Below are 22,903 nucleotides of genomic sequence, written 5' to 3'. Positions count from 1 at the left end.
CAATATTGGGTTGGCACCACGGTCGTAAAGACTTAAAGAACCAAGGGCACAGAGCTCGAGCCAAGCACTAAGAGCTACATGCATATTGGAGAATTAGAATATCACAACTCCAATGTTAAATCCCTAATTAGAAACTTCTAATGAGAGGGGCTCTGATATTTGGTTGGCACATAGTCTAGAAGAACTTCAAGAACCAGGGGCACAGACTTGTTAACAAAGGAAAAGCAGCTCCTGAGCAGGAAAAAAATTCCCTAGCACCTTAAGACTAAGCCTCTCGTCACCGCACCCAGCCCCATAGAGGAAAATAGAAAGGGGCTAAACAAAAGGGGCCAAGGACATCGGAACTTTGTTTTTGTAATTTCTTTAAGAATAAAAGTCTCGATGAGTAAAAGCTCTCATATAAAACTATTGCAATAATACAGGACATATTGGGCTTTGATAGTGTAATACAGAGATTTAAAGGCTTATGGTTCGGCAAATGTAAGATTGAATGTGGGAATAGGGGAGTTGGTCTCAGGAGTTATGACAACTGTCAAAGACCATTGGGTTAAGGTAGTAAGGACCACAATCCACTGGAGAGAATGTTGGGTCTGTCTTGAGGTGATACAAGCCACCTTTGTGCTTCAACGCACATCTTCTATGAGTAAATGGAGGTATGGGACTCAGGAAGCAGTGTGTAGGTCACCTGAGAGTTAATTTCTCAACATGGAGCTCTACATAGTCAGACAATGAAGGCTTGTTAGGTCAATCTCCATTTCTGCATGGTCACAAGAAACCAACAATTGATTGCTTCTAGCTCTAGACAGTGGGTAATTGAAGAAGTTAAGGTGAAAGTGACAGGTGAACTGGTTGAGCAACTAAAGAGGCACATCATGGCAAAGACGTGGCCTAATCATAGGTGATCACATGAATGTTAGAGAGGTATTTTCCTCAACCATCATTCAGTTTTACTTTTATCTATTATTCTACAATATTTTCATTTTCGAGAACGAAATCAAATCTAATTGTAATTATTTTTGGCAGCAAAACCATTGCACGTCGAGACAGCTAGTCGATCAGAAAACTGAAGCTCGACTGAGATATTTTGTAACTATTGTTCAAAGCTCCCCATCTCCTTTTAAATAGAGGGAAGAAATATTTAACAAAGGTTCCAAAATTCTACATTCTAGAGTCCCTCTGTTTGTAGAGAAATTTTTTCCACTCCAGTTCAATTTTCTTGTTCATGTGGTGCTCGAGCATGTACACTTGTTAAATGTTATGGAGTGGTGATTTGGACTCCATCTTCAAGGATTAATGAAACAATTTTGTTGATTCCAATCAGAGCAATCACAATATGTTTTCCCCTTTGTATATCACTTCATGTATGTCTTTCCTCCTCTAAAATCCTGTAATGAAGCTGCTTTTTTCACACTCATTCATGGTTGTATGTTTTATTCTAATTAGTAAAAGTACCTATCTAAAAATGGATTTACTTGTGTTATTTGATAGCCCCAATACTTGTATGTAAACACATATTTTTTATGCTAATTAGTGACAAATGTATTCATAAGGCATAGAGATTGAGACATTAATTCGTGCTCCACCTTTTCTGCATTTTCACCTCCTCACTCTTCCATATTTCTTCTAGAGATTGTTACTTGGGATTATGTGCTATACCCAGCCCTCTGTATAGATTTCCCTCCTTTCCTTCCTCCTATTCAACTATACTACAACAACAATGTTAAGCTGCATATTGTTGTGTGTCACCCACCATAACCAAGACATTTGTCTTTGAGATTAGCCATATTTACCCCGTGAGTATTTATATTTATGTGTTTGCTTGAGTTTACCTTGATGAAGGAATATTGAACCAAGCCCATGAATTATCTCTTTTCAAACTATGTGACATATGTAGTGCAGTAGAGATCCCTACTTAGAATTCAAAAGCAATCATCTCAGATGCCCTAGGCATTGGTCTCCTATCAACCCAGAGGTTGTCTCTATGAGGCCTCTATATCTTCTAAAGCAATTGTGTGATAGGAGATAGAACAAGCTACAACAGATTCATTGATGGGTATGAATTTACAAACACTTTGAACTTTGTTACATTATGAAAGTTAAAAAAATAAATTTCAATGATGCTAAAAAAAATATATGTTGCACCAACACGATGTTTCTGGTATGCTCTAATGTGAAAGAAAAAAACATTTAGAAATGCTTAAAATTTTGTATTTTGTAGTAATAATGTGTTTGACTATGATTCTTAGAGTTTTTCTTGCCACCTTCCACATTTTTTGAGGTTTCATACTATCACTTGTCTAAAATCTCTTTCTCTCCATTACGATAAAAAGTTTATCAAAAATTGAAAATTTTCAATGACTACTAAAAGACATATCTATTAATAAGTAATTTATTGATGTGGAGGCTAAAACATCTGATTGCCATTTAGTCTTCAATATTTGGAAAATACAATGTGTTTTCAAGTGGTTTCATTCATCATGGTACTACAATTTTAGTTTTTGGTTATAAAATTCAAATATTTTGACTAATCAAACCTTTTTGAGCATGAATTTGACTAGTGTTAATGAAGATTGAATGTTATCAACATAATGTTTTTCTTCCAAGAGGATAGTCCCTAAGTTGGAATTATCATTTCTAGTTCGAGTGATTGTTTGTGAAGGATTCAATGTGTTGTTATTCCATTAGTATAGGAGGCAAAGTCAATTATGGGAGTCAACCTCTATGATAGAAATCGCTTATTCTTTCCCATTTTCTTAGTACTTGTATGTTTCTTAAATTCAAATATTTTGAATTCAAATATAGGTATTTCATGGGGTAAATTTGTGCTAGAGGACTCGTTAAACATTTCATTCCTATAGAAAAAATATATGGTTATAAATTCTCCTCAAACTTATTCTCAATTTTCTCATTTATTTATTTATTTTGAAATTGTGCATCAGGACACTAATATAATGTGCTAATAATATAAATGGTTTTTTGTAAACATATTTGTTCTATTTACTATGTTTTATATCACTTTTGATGTAGGAAACAGGTCAATGAGAGGAGCCATTATTAGATGTTTTGCTAAAACTCCTAAAGGGAAAGCCAATAAGATAAGGGAAGTTTCATAGAGGAAATCCATAGAATTCAAAATTTCATACAAGGAATATGCTCACATAACTCATATACATATTTGTAAGGAGAAACAACCGCATCAGATATTAAAAAATAAGAAAGTCCACAATAGAGCTTAGATCCCTTTTGTAGGATGAAATTAGTGCTATCAAAAGTTCAATTTAGAAGATTATTGGGAGGTAATTCATCGAAGAGATCCTATTATGAGGGTAATGGATTACAAGGTTTTATTTAATTTAATAAAATATTGCTTGCAAAATATCATATCAAAGCCCTTCTTATGCCTTATTCTAAGACTAATGAGTGGATTAATTATCACACAATCTTCAAGAAGAGTATTATTATGGTTGAGAATAACTAATTTTTGAGATCCTTTGTAGTAGTGAAATTGGGGAAATAATCCAACCCCTAAACTTTATCTAGTTAATCCATTTATTGATGGTTTCTATAAAAAACATTGATTTTGAATAAAATTTGGTATGTTAGTAGAAGAAAATTTTGGATGTTGGTAGAGGGAAGATAAGATATTCTTGTACAAGTAAGATGTTATTTATCCTATTACCAATCTAAGGAAATCATAAATGTATCTGATGAATTTGACAACTGGACTATATGGTGAGATAGATTATGTGTGATTCACATATGCTTGTGTGTAATTAACTTGCATAGTGGCTACTATAGGTAATTTATTTGAGTAGGTTTCTATTTCATCTAATAAAATTAGTGATATAATTAAAAGGATGCAAAAGAAAAATAAAAGCCCCAAGGCTATTCCTACTTTCTGTATAGCATCTTACTTATTGGATGCAAGATGTGCTTCTAATGTATTTGTAACTCTTAATTATAGTTAGCATATTTCAAAGGGCCTTGCGGATGTATATTTTTAGATATTATCTAATAATATGTATAAAAGCTTATATTTAGCCATTTGTGACTTTTCTCTAGATTTGTTACACCATATCAATTTTCCAAAGAATTTCCAAGGATGATACAAGATTTAAAGAGACTAATCAGCTATATTAGTAATTAGTACCTTCAAGACCTTATTTATTTTAAGATTTGTGGTGCTACCTTTTTTAACCAATTGATAGCCATATAGCTAGTTCCTTGGTAATACTAGTTATAGTGAAAGGTGTGATGGGTGCAACACTTGATTTTTTCCAAAGCATATACTAGAAAAAATTATTCTAAGGTAGAAATCAAAGTGTACTTCAAGTTTCAATGCTTCGTTATTGAAAGAGGTTAAGAAAATATTTTAATTCCTTATAACTTTGGTGTAGGCCATGATTTGTTAGAGGACCCAAAGGATGTAAAGAAATAAGCAAGTGCTCTCCTTGAGTATAGGCTCCTACTTGGATAATATAGGAGACATGATCCTAGGGGCTTGGTAGTTAAGAATTGCATTCTAATATCTTTAGGTTGGCCATATAACCATGAATTTTGGGTGTATGAATTACCTTTTGAAAATGATAAGAACCAAGGTGAGGCATTGTTAAAGAAACAACATCCTCATCTAACAACATTTAATTCTTTATCTACTAATGATTAAATAAATGAGGTGTTGGATATCATCATTTAAGAGTTTTGTCCTGAAAATTCTCGGAAGTAGTTTTAGTCATCAAATGGTGGTTTTTTGGGGAAAAACGTGGTCGCTTAAGGGCCACATTTCCTAGAAATGTTATATACACAAATACATTTATAACATTACAATAATCACCATAACCAGAGTCCATATGCAAGAGTCATGCCATCTAGAACTTTACGTTCTTGCTTTGATGACCATGACTTGAGAGTGTGCCATGTAAACCCCCATTATTCATGGAAAATTGGCTAGGAATGTGATCACGATGAAAGACTCTAGAAAAGTTGTTATTGTAACTTTATTTAAGTGTTGAATGAGTTAAAATTAACCTCTAATAAGATATCAAGTTGTGTTATAATCAACCTCACAAGGAGGAAAAGGTGTTGCATTTTATTTGAATGCAATTTGCTCCATAGAGGGCCAGAGTAGCTGAGAGTGGATTGGAAGAGAGAAAACATAGAGGGTTTGTGCACTATAGTAGCCCATGGGCCACATCTTACTTCTTCTTACTTGCATCCATTTCTATTCAGAGAAAGATATAGTGGAGAAACCTCACCTTCCAGTTAGTTTTTCTCTTGAAATGCCTTCCCACATCATATCATGTGTTATTGTGGTTAGTATGTGATTGTTCTACTAGTTCTTTATTTTCTACATAATTATAATTTGCATGCATATGTAATTAATAGTTATTAACAGACCCAAAAATCTGAGATCTATTGTGACGAATTGTTTAGTGGAATATCCAAAACAATTTATGCATCGCATTTATTCAAATACCAATATTCTTGTGATAAAAATTACAGTCGAAGCGAAACTATAGTGTGAGTGAAATTTTAGTTATTAATGTTGGATTCTCCCATTCAATAAAAGTGAAGACTAGCGTAATCATAGAAATGTGGCCCATTATGAAATATAATGTCTTGATCTGCTTGATTAGAAATATGGTGCTAAAAAATCTGTTACATGCAAAAGTTAGGTCGATGAATCCCTCGGGCTTCTAGTGAGTGTTAATATAAGTAATGAGGTCCTTAAAGCGCTAGAGCCATAGAACATTATCTATAATAGCATAATACTCCATATATTACACATAGTTACTCATTTGATTAGTTTTAATTTCATATCTAGGAATTCCATTCGCTTGGGGATGCATTGTCTAAATTTGCACATGTTCATAGTTGATAAATGTTCCTCAAATTTTGGTTATTTTCCCTTATTTTTTTAGTGGCAGTGATTGAATTTAACATCGAAATTAGTTTAGATGAAACATCGGTATTGATAGGAGAGCTAACATAGCTATAATGTAGGTTATAAAAGGAATATAATGAAATGTAGTAAAAACATACAACAAGAAGTATGACAATGAACACAATAATATAATGATAATCCAACCTCTATTAAATACATAAAATGATAAAATATTGTAGAGCATAGGATGACTAGAATGGTGGCAGTTATCTTTCTAAGAGAGTGATGGTGGAAACACACATTCACAACATGGCAATACAAGAGGCCAAAAGAATGACTTTTTAACATAAATAAAAAACACTAAAAATTTGAAACTATAACTCTAGAGATCTGAAACTATAATCCTAGAAAATGAAATGCCAAATATTTTATGAGTACCAAAGTAGTTAATTGGTACATCAACTTCTTAAAAATACAACATTTATATGCAATGTCTATTTTAAATACACAATAGCCTATTTAAAAAAATTATTAAAAAGTTACCTTTTTTTTTGTTAAGGTTAAGATATATTATGACAACCCCTAACCCCTCGAATCCCCCCCGCCCAAAAAAAAAACATGACCTTGAAAGTTTGAGTACCAAAATATCACCCAAAAAAACGTAAAGAAGATAACCAAATTATGTTGTTTTTAATAAGTTGTACCGTAAATCTTTTAAGCTTTGACTTTTTCTTGCGTTTGTTTTCTACATGTTCTATAAGAGACACTATAAAAAGGAAGCCATAAAAGTGTACAATCGTGTAACCAACAAAAATAATTATATTAAAAATATGTTTCTTTCATCATAATGTTTGTTTTTCATTTTTTTTAATGAGAAAGTAAGCTTATTTTATATTATTTTATCTTAACTTGTGTCTTAGGGAAAACAAATTTATCTTAGTTTATTTTATGTTATATAATATTATCATAATTTTTATTTAGAAAAAATATAAATGAGCTTATTTTAATTTATTTTATGTTATTTAAAATTAATTTATCTATATAGATTAAATTACCAATAAATATCTATAGACATCATCAATTTATAATAAGCATTCATACAGTTATTTTATGATACATCTTACATTCTCATTAAATTTATATATATAAATGAATTGAATTATAACTTTATTTTAAATAACTATTAATAATAAAAGGAATTAATATATGTTATATATATATATATATAGATATAAACATGCACGCGATGTGCATGATTTGATGGTGGGGGCTGTTGGTTGCCACGCTCCCCACCTGGGTTCGATCCCTCCGCTGCACAACAGTGTATTTGATGTAATATGATGACAGATGATGTAATATATAAGTACCATGTGTAATATGATGACAAATGTATATGATGTAATATATATGTACTATATGGCTTCTTCAGCGAGGATCCTTCCCCCTGAAAAAATAGATATAAACATGCAACAAGATTTTAATGAGAGAGATTCATCCTCACTTCATAATAGATATTGTTGTATGTAGAATATGTTGCAATAGATTCATCCTCACTTCATAATAGATATTGTTGTATGTAGAATATGTTGCAATAGATTCATCCTCACTTCATAATAGATATTGTTGTATGTAGAATATGTTGCAATACTATGAACCAATATTATTGATTATCAATATCGCATTCAAAAAATCATAATTACCTTTCAAATAAATTTGAATTTTATTAATTAATTAAAAAATCCTTAAACTTAAATCATTATTATTAAAAATATTATTAAATAATATTAAAAATATGGTATAGAATTAAATCTGTATTATCCACTCCTAAATTATTAATTATTAATAATTAAATTAGAAACAACACTATTAACGCAATTATTTTAAGAAATTAATAACCTGGAATTAACGAACAAAAACATAATTTAAAACTGCTGAAATCACATTTTTACATCAAATCTGAATGGAATAACGGACAGAATATTAATTGAATTCTGTAGTAACGACACAAGTTGAGCGATTCGTAATTATTAATCCTTCCGCTAATTTCTTTTGCAATGTTCACGCACGTCCAAAACTACACGCTTTACCAACGCCGCTTCATATCTGCACACAGTTGGAAAATGTGGATGGATCAAACAATCAAATGGAGAGCGCAAAACAGTAACTTGATCAGCCCAGCATGTCTGTCCTCAAGTGTCCACTCTGTGGAAACATAACAGCTTAATGCGGTTTCTTATAACGGCATTTAAACAAATAACTTCCCATTTATGAAAACAGTAATCAATCAAACAAATAACAAAGGAATGGGATAGAGGCTAAATATAATTTTAGTGGGCGCACCCGTTTGTGTGGTCGAGTGTCCAGCCTGACAAATCAGAAATTCTGAACAGAGCCGCTTTCCATATTTCAATTTCTTCTGCTTTGTGAATTCCGCTACTGCGATAATGTTGGAATGCCTGCGCAAATGGGCTGCCAGATCGCTCTGGATGACGCACCTGCGAAGGAGTTACTTTATAAAACAGAGGAATCACCGTTCCCTGCACCTGATTCGCAATAAGCGAGAGTTCGTTGAGGTACCATACAGATGTTGCATAATCTGGGGACAAAATAGGAATCATAATTCGGCTGCATTTAATGGCGTGCGTTATAGCTGCATCGATATTCTCACCCTCTTTTACTTCATTGGCTTCCTGGAAAACATTGATTTCTTTGCTGGCCGTGAGTGCACTGTAGAGATGATCTACGAAGCCTTTTCTGACATCTGAGCCTCTGAAGCTCAGAAATGCATCATATCCCCGTGTCCTCCGCATTGCCGCTGCCATTGAAAAGGAAACGGAGATCAATATGCGTCGGTTCGCTATTCGAGATTAATCGGATGGGTTAGAAGTGGTAGGCTGGCAACCTTTTATAGAGGGGAAGGGAGGGGAGGTGAGGTTAAGTCGAAGTTGCGATGAAATGTCCACGAAGTTCCTCACATGTCTCTTACTTCACAAAATCTCGTTTAAGATAGATAAAGCCTGTTTTGTGCCCCACTTACATGCAGATGTCGCCAGGTTGAACCCTCGCTTACCTGAAATTTGTTCCTCTTGTCCCACTTCCTCTTGAAATCAATGCACCGGAAACAATAGATTTGAAGATCTTGACGGCGTTGATGAAATCTTTTTTTGAGTCCCCCTAGGCGGGTACTTGCCTCCCTCCTTTCGCTTAAAAGCACCCCGCCCTACCCATATCCGTACTGCGCGTCATTCGCTAAGTTGAGATAAAGAGGAGGTAGTCAAAGGAGAATAAATGGCAGGACATCTCCCTGGTAGTAGGAAAGTCCCGATGAGGCCAGGAGGAAGGAGACAAAGAAGAACGCGGCACCTTCCGCCTTTCCATTTCTTGATTCGGAGGCAATCCTTCTGCCTGGGCTGATCAGTCATCCAACACCCATAAAAAAACGATGAATCAATAGCCCCTCTTCTTAAGCGGTAACGTCAACATCGACAGGGATTTGCCTTCTGTCTCCTTTCCTTCTCTACAATGATTAAGATAACACTTGCCTTCCACAACAAGCAAGTGGCGAGATAAAGACTACAACACGAAAAGAAACTATAAATAAGATTTTCCCTAGCACGGAAAGCCCACGGAAGATATAATTACGCGAGCTGGTTCACGACTACAACATAACAGCTATTTAAATATAATATTTTCAAGCAGGGAAAGCCCCTGGAATGTTAAATTTATTTTCGAAGAAATTCATCCATCTTGAAAATGATGCTTTCTAGCGCTAAAACGCAGCGGAAATTATAATTAATTTTAGAGGAGAAATTAGTCTTACGATGAAATTTTATGATTTTAAAAGCTATTAATACTATCATACCATACAAATAAATTAACAATAACAATTTTAAATTACAAACACCTATCTAAAATAGACTTAATATATTATTAAAAATGAGTTTTTATAATTTTCAAAATATTAATATATTACAATAAAATATAAATAACAAAAATATAATTTAATGAATTAAATATTATTATTCTTTAGAATAATGATAACCAAAATATAATTTAATATTTTGGATAATTGTTATTATTATTATAAATTTGTCCTGACGATGAACCACACTGGTTGTTTCGAAACGCGTCGACAATTTTCTGAATGTGATTTACGCCGAAATTTCTTCTTATAATTGTTATGGATCACAGAAGCCTCAATTCAACCAAGAGATATAGTGTACTCAATTTTTAAAGTTAAATTAAATAGTTATTGCAACACTTTTGAGAGGTTCATTCTACAGCGAAATATTATGAGAGAATGTGTAAGATTACTTGTCTATTTGTCACTTTTTAAAATAAAATTAAAAAATAAAAATTATGTTCTAAATAGAAAAATAATGTCAGCTATAATAATAAAAAATAAATAAGACAGGTTGTAGTACCAATATGGATGGATATAAAGAAGCTCAGATGGTGATGGTATGAGGTCTAAGTGTCAATTTGATCTCTGGGGATACTATTTTATTTTGTCAAGTGCTTTTACTATAGTAATATCTTGTTCCTAGCTTTCTATAGGTTGATATCTTGCTTCTCTAATTTCTATTGTTCGAAATAGAATATTCCTTGTTGGGTTGAGAGGCCCATTCTACAACCTAGTATGACCCCAATGTGTAAGTATGTCAAGTCCTAAAAAATTAATAAAAATATTTTAGATGTTAAAATATATATAACTTTTCTATGTTATTAATGAACTAAGATTAATTATTAAAATATAGCTATCTATTATTTTATATAATTTGAATGGATCATAAATTTCAAATTAGGTAAAATATTAAACATCTTTACTCAAATATATTAAACCTAATAACATCTCTTAAATGAAAGGAAAAATGTTAATTCTACACAAAGAACCGAAAGTATAGCTCCAAAAACCTTTTAATATTTCTTTTGATTGAATATTTGTAAAATAAATCTTTAAAGTGAAAAATCATTCCTATATTATATTAAAGTCTTTAAAGACGAATATTTCCACATTAAAGTTATAAAATTTGAAACTATTAATTTGATGTAGTTTTATTATATTTTTGTTATCATACCATAAAAAACATTATTAAAACTAATATTAATATTATTAAATTTAATGACTTTGGATTAATACAATATTAAATTTAATATGATATTCAATTTGTTATATTATATATATATATATATATATATATATATGGAAGGAAAAACAAAGACATAAAGTGATGGAGGTGGAGAGATAGAGGGAGTGGCAAGGGAGATATGAAGATAAAACTAGGTTAGATCCATTTAACACAGATCCCTCTTGGAGCATGCTAGATCATGTGTTAAATGGATCTAAGCTAGTATTAATTCTTTCTATATAGTCACGGGATGATGTTACCATAGAACACCCACAAATGTCCTCAGTGCTTTTGGTTGATCCAGTTGTTGCATTAGAAATAAAAAAATGTATGAGTAAGATGTTTAAATCTTATATTTTTAAAAATATTTTAACAAGAGATTTAAATAAATTATTTCAAGATCTATCTTGATTAATTTATGTGGATGTCAACTTCATATATATCTATATATGGAAAAAAAATTGTTAAAATAAAATATTTTAATGTTGTATATAAAAAAATATTCAATGTGGGTTATCAATAAAATATTTTAATAAGAATTAATATTGACATATACTTAAAAATATATTAATAATAAAAAAATATTTTAATTCATGTGATAAATTGTCTAGATGTACATGTAATGTAAAATAGTTTAATGTAAATTTAATATATATTATATATCATTGACCCTAGAGGCTCATTCTACAGCTCGGTGTGAAAGCAATATATAAGCATGTTTGTCCCTAATGAAATAAAAATAAAATATACTCTAAATAGAAAAACAATGTCTGCGATAAAATAAATAAATAAATAAATGTATATTAAGCATATTTAATTAGTTGTCCATATGACCTAAACTTAGAAATAAAAAAATATGTGAGTAAGATCTTTAAACCTTGTATATATTTTAACACATGATGTCAGCTTCATATATATCTATATATAGAAAAAATATTAAAATAAAATATTTTAATGTTGTATAGATTAGAATATCCAATCTGGGGTTATGAATAAAATATTTGAATATGAATTAATATTTAAATATATTTAAAAGTATATTAATAACAAAAAACAGTTTAATGTATGCTAATAAAATGGCTCATTATACATGTTATGTAATTTTCATTATATTTAAAAATGCACCTTAAACAATAAAAAATTACATATTATTTTTTGCACTCTAAAATAAATTTGTACCTCAAAATTTTTTATCTCTCTAAACTCATGTTAGATCTCTAGTTACAATAAACTATATAATATATTCATTTAAAATATATTAATATATTCATTTAAAAAAATATTTAAATAAAAATTGTAAATTTATTTTTTTCTTTATAATAAAATAAGTGTAATAATAAAATAGGTTAATGAATATGAATGAGGTGAAATTTTTTTATTTCAGTGTTGTAAATTTAAACAAAATGCCAACATATCACTGAGAATAAAAAAATCTGATTAACAAGAATTTTTCTATTTGGTAAGAAACGTTTACGTTTTTTTAATATTTAATCAAGAGCTGATATAAAAGTATATTATTTTAAAAATAATAGTGTGTACTTTTTAATATTTTTACACAATGAAACTCATCAATATTTATTAATAGTAATTTCTTTAATATTTTTGAATAATGAAAACTCATCAATATTTATAAATATTAATTTCTTTAATAGTAAATAAAATATTTTATTTTGCGCCTTAAATAAAATATTATAACATCAATTTTCTTATAAAAACAGAGTCGTCTTACCTTTATGAATGTAATGTAACACCAAAGCTATTTAAATAAAGTGATCTAGATTCTTATAAATATAATATTGAGGCATTTTTATTAATTTTAACTGGGTCACTAGCAACTATTTGTCCTCAAGTGAGATGAAATGGTAAGTTATAAACAACCATACTTTCCAAATATAAATGTACATGAGTAATCATTTTTAATTTTTTTTAATTGAGAAGTAAGGAAAGACATTTAGTGATTGAGAAAAAGTCTACAACTTATTGAGTTTAGAGAAATGTTTTTTTTTTCATTTTTCTTTTTTTAACTAAAAAGTTATTTTTCCACTCTGCGTGCTTGGGTTGAGTAGACATTGTTTACTCTAGCTAATAGGATGGCTTCATTTCTGTCTTCCTTCATCGAATTAGAAATTAACATGTGGCATGACTTTCCTATATAATTTTCATTTTCCTAGTAGGCTTATGGTTTTGGGGTTTCGACCTATGGTTATGGTTCTTCCATTCTACTTCTGGTTTGGGCTTTCGACCTGTGGTTTTCGTTCTTTATTTTTTTGCATCCAACTCGTCGGCTTCCAGTTTTTGGGTTTCAAAATGTCGTTGTAGTACCTATATTCGACTAATGATTTTGGGGTTTCGACATGTGGTTGTGGTTCTTCCTCATTTTTCCATAGCTGACTTTGATGTTTCCATTGGCAAGGGAAATCAAGGTCAATGGTCCAATGGAAAGTGACAAGCCAATCCATGGGAGTAAGATCTACCAAATGTCGGTCAAAAGGTTGTCGTAAGTTAAGATTATTATTTATGTTTCTATGCAAATTGCTGCATGTTTTCATGTGGATTGAAGCAGATTATTGGGAAACGAGTATGGAGGAAACTGAAAACGAGGCTTGTTAATGTATCATTGAATGCAAAAAATTGATGAGAGAAAATGTAGTGGTTTTAAATTCACTCTGTATGAAACAAGATTCAACAATGCACATATATATTCTATGAAATGGCACAAGTTCCGGTCCATAACTTCTCGGCTTCACAATGACAAGAAGCATAAGTAACCTGAGTTTTTTGTACAGGTAACTAACTAGCTATGAAAACATTGCTCATCTTGCTCATATTTTGATAGGATATCTATGGTCTCTTTCATTTTCCACAATTTCACTAAATTAAACTAAAATGGTCCTTTCCATTTTTCTCACGCCTTCACTAGCCTAAATTGAACAAAATCAGGGTTGAATCAGAAGAAATATTTATCGTACCTCGTAACAAACCTTGTGCAAAGATAAACATAGGAAACCATCCATCCTTCCTACTCTCAGCCACTCCTCTCTCTCAATCTACAACAACTTTGTGCTAGTAGAATGATTCATCAAATCATGACTTTGTTATAATAGTTCCACCTATCATCCTCTGAGAAAACACGAGTTCAATGGTACTAATAGCCCAAGTTGTAGTCGTTAGGGAAAAGACCAACACTCAACCGAATGGGCTATGTCTTTACCGGGGCATAGAGCCCATCTCACTGAAGTTATGTTTAGAAGGTTTGGTGAGAGCCCTTGTCATAAGTAAAGACAATTTGCAGGCAACCTCCTTATCATCTAATATTAGAAAATGACCAAACTATAGAGCAAATCAATGGAAGCTAATTCACCACACTAAAGAATTGGTAAAGTTAACTGACTAGCTTAGATTGGATAAAGTTTTGTGGTGCTCAGAGATCCCAATCGTTGATTGTCTATCTACTCTCTATGTTACCCTTTCGCCTTTAGAAACACTTCTTCCTCTCAATGACTCGTCATTAATGAAGTAGGGGGTAGATCCCTAGTTGCATGAATTTTGTTGATCCGGTGGTGGTTTTATTTCAATAATACAACCTCTTGAATATTGAGATAGTTATGGCTTGCAATTTTCATTCTACAGTAGTGCTATAGATCTTAGGTCGGTCTACACCATGACATCTTCACCCTTGTCTTTCAAGGAAACCATTGGACCCTTGAGATCTCAGACAATGATACATTGACATCATGGAGGCCTAAGGAAACACTACAACTAATATGTGCAACCTTCTTTCGATGGATGAAATTTAGGTCAAAATAGGAGCATTGGGTACCATTCCCACTCTGATCAATGTCCTTAATGAAAATAATCCCAAGGCCCTACTTTAAAATGCATGCATGTGTAAGAATGTACAAATTTTATATATGGGACATGTGGAAAGTGGCTTTGAACATGGAGAATCTTTGCATGGACCACCTAGAAATTATTTATCCCCCGTGATTTATGTTCTTGCATGTAAAGACTCTCGTTAAATCATAGGAATTTTTTGATCCTAAGGAACTTCATCACCCAAGGAGGCATGCACATCTCATAGTGTGTAAGTTCCGGTAAGAATTAGGTAGGATACAAAACATGTAGATTGATGCATTATTATAGCTTTTATTTTCTTTTTAAAAATGCTCTTTTAATTTCCTGGTGTTAGGCTTCTGCTGTTGAGATACTTTGTTGGCATTTTCAAAAATTTGGTGTGAATAGATCCATGAATTATAGGTTAAGATATTAGGGAAATGAGCTTGATGGATTTCATATGTACCATTGATATTTATTAATATGTTTTTTTAAGTATATTTTTTTATGTTGGATTCAATTTATATTAATGTTAGTTTTTCTGTCAATTTCTTAAGTTCATTTTTTTTGTATAGCTTGAAATAGGAGCCATCGTTTCTCAAGTTTCACAACAAATTGTGCATTAAAATTTTGGTTTGCATATGTAGATTGATGTTGCATAAGTTGATTGAATTGTAAGTTTAAAGCAGTTTCAGGGCCCTCTCCTACAATATGTTATGTTAAAGTTTGTTTCAATAAATTAATATGTGAATATTTATCATCTTCTCCTTGCACCTCAACAGATAAAAAAAAAAAGAAACTACTTAATTAGTATAAGCATTCCTCGACATTTCCATTGTGAGCACTTTAATGTAAATACTCTGGAATTCCCCTTTTTCAAATTTATGTGTTCTTGTATGTATGTAAATTTTTTTTGTCTCTATGTTACTGAAATATTCATTCTTATAAAAACTAGACAACACGACCATAGGATATACAATGTGTATTTTATTATCCCGTGTTTGATCACAACAAGCAAAGATGCATAATTTTTTATGTTAGTTTTGTATTTCTATTTTTCTTTGTTTTTGTTGCGTAATTTCAATTATTTTATTAGAAAAATACTATCCAAAAGCAGGAAGTAATGATTTGCAGTCATTAGGGGTGAATATCAATATTATTTTGAACAATGTTATGTATATTGGAGTTTCAAAAGCCATCCAGATCCATAACTGATCTGAAGCCCTATTAAACAAAATGAGAATATTGAATTTCATGGGAAAGTCATTTGGATGTTCTACTTCTAGAGAACCACTTGTTTCTTTTGCTAGAGATGGAGGTTTGCAAGAGGCAAAGGATATATTGGAATGTAACCCGCATCTTTCAAAGTAATTGACCTTTAGTGTTTGAAATTCTCCTTTGCATTATTTAGAAGCTCAAGGACACAATCATGTATAAGATAATTATTTTGCTTTACTTTGGCATTTTCCAACTATGGTAAGTGATTATTAAATGATTTTGTATTTCCAAAAGGTTTAGCTTTGCATATGGTCTCTCTCTTGCTTAAATATGGGTTAATATAAATATTTGCAACTATTGTTGTCAGGTGGGCATAATTTTTTTGCATTTTTTTTGGGTCTTTTCTAGACTTTATCATATTTGGACAATTTGATTTATCAATATCATATTTTATTCCCAAGAAAGTCAGTTCTATCTTGTTTAATGAGTTGCAACTTATCTTCCATTGGTTCTATCAAATCCTATAGATGTTTAGGAATTGCATAGTGGTTTGAAATCGTTTATGTCTTGTTTAACGAGTTGTAACTTATCTGCTAGCAGTTTTGTCAAATCATGTAGATGTTTGGGGGGCTGTATAGTGTGTTTTTAGTGACCATACAAGAGAGAAATATACATGTTTAAGCCCCTTAAGGACTGATCACACTCAAAGGCTTAAATATCTACAGGTGGCTTTCAGTATGTACTGCTTCTCGTGATGAAGGGATAAAACAAACCTTTGATTTGAATGCATGTGCCTATATTTTCTTATGATCGAGAGCTAAATAACTTCCTAAATGTCTTTCATAAATCTGCGCCTGATCAGTAAGTGGAATTCTATCCCTATGGATATGTTTACTTCTGTTGCATTTCTTATAACTATACCTGATACCTACTATAGTTTTACAGTTATATCCATAGTTACTGTTGTAGCATTTTTTTGGTTTTGATAAGATAGAATAAAATAGTCAAAAAAATAAAAAATATTTTGAAAAAATGTTAAGATAGGATATGGACATAACAATATTAAAAAAAATGTTTTTTAAAATATCTTGATGACAATGTCCATATCAAAGAAAATGTTAGGTTAGATGTCCTAAAAAATCAAGACAAAAAGAAAATGTTAGGTTAGAAAGAAAAGAAAACAAATAAACTCTGAAAGTGAGCAAGTCTAAATGCCACTACTATTTTTTCACAAAATAATGGTTGTGTGTAGCTTATCATAAATTCCACAACCCATGACAATCAAATAGTTTAATCTTGACTACTTCATACTTTAAATTTGATGTTATAATTAGAGAATAAAGATTTAGCCAAACTGTTTAATCTTGGCAGATCAGTACCTAGGTAGAGAATAAAAAGGTGCTCATCATGTTAATCTAAGACCTTGGATGTTATAAGGTTAGAATTAGATAATTTTTTTTTTTTTTAAATAAACAAAAAGGAAAAGGGTTGTCTAGCTTAAATGCACCCATTAAGTGAAGAAAAAATGATAGGATAATCAAAGGGTAAGTAGAAGAAAGGTTGCAGAAGTATGATAATTCATTGGACAAAATGTACATTTATCATGTTTTACCATATGTTTCTATGTCCATGAGGCAATTACACAAAGCAAATGAAGGTCTACAAGATCAATTAATTAGCTTCTCTCATCCTCATTCATTCCTATATTTACTAATTTCCCCTTCCCACCTTCATACAATTTATATTCATTCATTTTCCATAAAAAACTGCTTTTCCTAATGTTAAAATCCTTTTTGCCTAGGAAAAATGAAAACCTTATGTTAAATCCCCTTTTACCCAAAAAACCCACAAAAAGATGTTTAGCCTAAATATTTATGTATATATGTGAAAAGCAAATAACTCATGAAAGGCATTATACTTAGTGTATTTCCCCTTTCCGCTCATATTTCATATTAACGCTAACTTAACATATTAAACCCCTAAAAGTCCTTTCCCATATATATTAACTCCCTTTATTAAAATATCTTGAAACCATTAGTTTTATTATAAAACTATGTATTCCATAGCATATCGCATATCGGCGGATCACAAACCTTTCAACATAAATGCACTTCCCTCCGCATTGCGATATGCAATGCACGATGGACCCAGACCTGGCACAAATATATTTCATAATCCATTGCCATTTCGCATCCGCGCCTCATCGCAAGTCCTGACTGAAACAATAACCCTCCGCCATTGCGATTTCCAATATGCGATAGGAACCCAGACCTGATCGTATTATTATCTATGATTTATTTTCCGCATCACATATAGCCCCTATCACATTCCTTTGCGATGGGCCTTTCTTCGCTAAACTGTGATTGCGATATGCGATGAACCCGGACCCGATGTCATCTATCTGCCTGAATTCATAATTTTTCAAGTTCGCCATACCTTGTTTTGTAAAGGATTTCTTTGTTAAACCGTTTTTATGATTTAAACGAAGAACCAATCTAAACCTATGTTTAACCATAAAACCCCGCTAATCTTAGTATTTAACCAATAACAAAGCCATACTGTCATAATTAATCATTGGGCCCCTCCACACTGCTCTTTCACTCCACCACCATCCGATCCAATACATTCAAATCCAAAGCCCTCAGCAATTTCGTGTTCACTCTCTGTCCGAGCATTACCCGCCCAAAAAGCAGTATTCAACCGACCTCCCCTTGCCTTGTGTTAGGCTCAGATTATATCGGGAAACCCCTCCCAAAACCTCTCATGCATCATAAGCGGTGCGATGAAAACCAAAACCACCTCCCACATAACGACAAAATGACCACTGTTCACTTTGCGCCATGTTTCAAAAAGAAAATTGTTTTTCCGTTTAAATGCAAAAATCACCATTTTGGATTTGTTTCGCCCGTTTACACAGTGAAGCCTCCATAAGACTCTACGACCAATAAAACCATTGTTTTACCTTCCAATACACTCTAGACTCCTTCCAATATCCTTTCGAGCTCAATAAAGCCATTGATGTCCTTCTCTATCACCTATGTTTTCTTAACAATTTTTGTGTTTTGTAGGTAAAAACTCTTGTTCCAGGCTTACAAAGAAAAAGCCTGCATACAGTTTGAAGACAAATACAAATATCTTACTGTTGAAAAACACAGTAAAAACCTGAAATGCACAGTAAAGGTAAAAAGGAACACAGTAAAGGTTACTCAATAGGGTCAAAGGATATTCACAGAGTTTAAAGAGTATCAGATGAAAGATCAAATGAAGGAATCAACCGACATAAAGGATACAAACAATAAAGTAGCTTAAAGAGCAAAATATCATACAACAAAGCCAGCACAACCTGAATAAAAGGGACGGCAAGAAGTAGTTCAATAGCTGCCCCTATCTTCTTGTATGAAGATCTTTCCTTTCCTAGAATAAATCTTAATCAATTTTAGGATATTTTCTTAGTTTCATTATTGTATAAATAACTCTCTTATCGAGTTGTTATGGGTTCAAGGTTCAAGGTTCATTATTCATTGCTTATAAAGTCATGATTGTTCATTCTACTTTGAACCTGGTTGCACCTTTGAAGAAAGATTTTCTAGACACTTGATGTACTCAGTCTTTCTGGAACCTTAATACAAAGCAGAGGATTCTGAATTTGGTTTTACACAATTTGTGTTATCCTATAAGTTTTTCCAGTTATCAATCATTATGTTTTTCTTCATATGCTTATGACTTGTAGAGATATCTAAGTAGGAATAATTGTGCCTCAATTTATTCCTATAAGCTCCTAAAGTGATCATCTATTAAGAGAATGGATTAATGAACTGTCTGTTTAGCTAATCCCCTCTAATCAATAAATCATAAATATCTTTTGTAAGCTTAAGTATATTTCCTTGAATCTTTGGAACGTAGTTTAGAAGGTTTTCATACTTATGATTGTTCTGTTTTACAGTTTGGAAACTGTGATAATCATATTATTTTCTATCTTCTTCTCACCACTATTTGATCTATATCACTCTGTAAAGCTTTATAGCAGCCATTTGCTGAGATATTAATATTATCAAAAGGATTAAGTATTTCAATTCTACATCTGTCTTCATTCATTGGTCTTCCAAAACTAAAACCAAAAACCCCAACACAATTATTTTAGATGCTCTGGCATTGGTAGCTGACCCTACTACTATCTCAGAGGTACAACAGTTACCAAATTCGATCGAATGGATAGAAAAAATTCGAAAATACGGTAGTTTGGTTTGTGAACTAATTCGCTAATTTGAAGTTTGGTACAACATGCTGAGTTTACAAGAGAGCACAACAGTTTTACACACGAACGATTCAGTTTATAGAAGATAACAAAATTTCTCCACGTGGGCCATCTTCTCTTCAAAAACCATTTTACATCCATAAAACTGCATACAGCTAACCGTTAAAATCACATACAACTTTCCATTAATGAACTTAGATTTGATGGACAATAGAGAAAGTTTCCAAGGCCCGTGAGATGGAAGGTTAAGTCTTAATGAAAGGTAAAGTTGGTTGGTTTTTTAATCGATAAGATTTTAGGAATGTATATTTTTTAGCAAGGTTGTTAATAAAATATGTAAAAGGTTAACAAAACTAATAAATAGATTATCTAGGATAGGTAATATAGCATAAATATATCTGCGATATATTTATTTGAGGGATTTTTTTTTTTTTTTTTTTTTTTTTTTTAATTTGAGTGAATATTAAATTATAATGTTTAAAGTTTGTATTACATAGAATAATAAATGTTGTTGTTAATTGTTACAATATAGAATTTGGTTTGATTGGATCAATGTTATTTGAAAATAATTATATTTGGTTTGATTGGATCGTTATTTGAAAATAATAGGAGTTTTTTAGATTTTCAATATTATATTTGTATATTCAAAAATTTCAAAAATATTGGAAAAGTAATATATTTAAATATTTGTACAAATCTACTCTTCAATTTTTTCCAATTTTTTTCGTATCAAATTCGAATTCAAACTCAAATTTGAACTCAAACTTGGTAACTATGGTTATATCTACACATGTAACGTAATCTGCTCATTATGAATCTGTTGTAACAACTGCAACACCCTCTAAAATTTTGGCCTGCATCCAATTTCAAAGCCTTCCTTGGGTTTTTCCTTGATGTTTGCAAGAACTTGGGCTCATCCTGTGAGCTCACACCCTCCTCGCTTAACCATTCAACGGACATATTTTTGCATGTTGGTCACAATTTCACACTTGTAGCCATGTTCTAGGCATTCAAAAGGTCCTCACTTTGTGTGTAAAGTTGTATTCTCTATGCAAACATTTGTCACACTCACACATGAAGTTGTATGCACTGTCAGGTAAGCTTCGTCGTGGTCGTTTAACAATCTATCACAAGCATCAAACTTTTTGCTCACACCGTCGGTCAATCACACTAAGTATATGTTGTCTTGATGGTTTGAGGTGTCTTGTCATCGATTCATGCTGAGTGTGTGTTCGCAAGGTCGCATATGCACAAGTTTACTCGCTCACACACTTAACAATTTTGCTGAAGTTCTAACGACTGGATCAGCCCCCCAACAACTAGATGCTCGCTGAGTTGCATTTCGCAATTTAAACCCCTAGTGAACATGTACTGCTCCTCATAATTACGTAGAGATTGAGGTTGTCTCCTAGGCAGCCTGCACTGTGCAATCCTGGAATCGAACAGACTGACCATCATCCAGAATAGCGCAGAAGTTCCTTAGCAATCCATCTCAATATTCATTGCCCCCAAGAAAATCAACCAACCCTCTAGCTGGTCAATAGGAGAGTTTGACGAGGCAGTAACCCCAGGACTCACTCCCCAAAAAATTTGTGCAAAATTTGCAAACCTTGCCCGCTCCGCTGACTGGAGAAACTTCACAAAGATACCGAACAAACACCAGGTGTTCATCATTGTCTACCTCAATAAATTGCACAGTTTTTCCACCCAGCCACCCAGTTAGTCGAATTGCTGCTCACCCAGAAAAATGTGCATATTTCATGAGCAATCCCTCAGCTGGCCAGCATCCCACTCAGCTCAAAAACTGTGCAAAGGTGTTCAGTAGATCAGCCTCCCAACAATTGTACATTTTTTTTTCACCAGCACTCCCGCAACCCACTGTCAGCCCCCTAAAAAAAATACACATTTTTTCGTGGCAAGCCTCCTGCAGCCCGCACCCAGCTCCCTAAAGGAGTTGCACAGTTTTTGCTTCCAAGCCCCTTTGTTGCATGTATTAGTTCCCTAAAAAAATTGTGCAAATCTGCTTGCCAACCAATCTAGATCCCGTGGATAGTCACTCCTGATCTTGATTGCCCATCTCAGTCTCCCAGTTACTTCTGTGTAATTTTCACCAATAGTGCACAAAGCCTGCATCTTAGCTTGAAACCTGTCTTGCGCAGTTTCATAACCTTGTACTCTCTCCTAGTCACCTGTGTCCAAAAGCGAATGACAATGCATCATGGTAGACTATGCGTTTTTATGGTTTTGATGTTGTCTCGTCATGAGTGATTGCAGATATAGGTACATGGATGAGATAGAACGTGATGACAAACAGGATGAATAAGGAGAGCACATGTGAGGATATTTGTTCATGAATGAAAGAACGAATGATGCACATGAGGAGATTTTTTCGTGAACGGACGATGCATGTGAGGATATGTTTTAGCAAGCGAATGAAAATGTGAAGCATGCCAAAGTACAAGCAAAGAAGAAACGTGCATGTGCGACATCAAGAAAAAAAAAGACCATCAAAGACTCCGCACACCTTGCCATGCGGAGGTGAAGCTATGATACACCAAGAGCATATCCATCACTCAGCAACAC

General features: G+C 32.4%; 1 protein-coding gene across 1 annotated transcript; it reads right to left on the bottom strand.

Moving 5' to 3' along the window:
* Nucleotides 1–8,211: 8,211 nt before the first annotated feature.
* Nucleotides 8,212–8,694, bottom strand: LOC149166965 (toll/interleukin-1 receptor-like protein). Its single transcript, XM_089430319.1, has one exon. It carries the CDS (start codon nucleotides 8,692–8,694, stop codon nucleotides 8,212–8,214), a length of 483 nt encoding a protein of 160 aa, XP_089286445.1.
* Between the last annotated feature and the right edge of the window lie 14,209 nt (nucleotides 8,695–22,903).

Source organism: Pinus tabuliformis, chromosome 5_1, assembly GCF_031772625.1.
Source record: "Pinus tabuliformis cultivar Carrire ecotype Pingquan chromosome 5_1, CPIR1, whole genome shotgun sequence".
Classification (NCBI taxonomy): domain Eukaryota; kingdom Viridiplantae; phylum Streptophyta; class Pinopsida; order Pinales; family Pinaceae; genus Pinus; species Pinus tabuliformis.
Note: the sequence above shows the minus strand (reverse complement) of the source record. Positions and strands in the feature narration are given on the sequence as shown.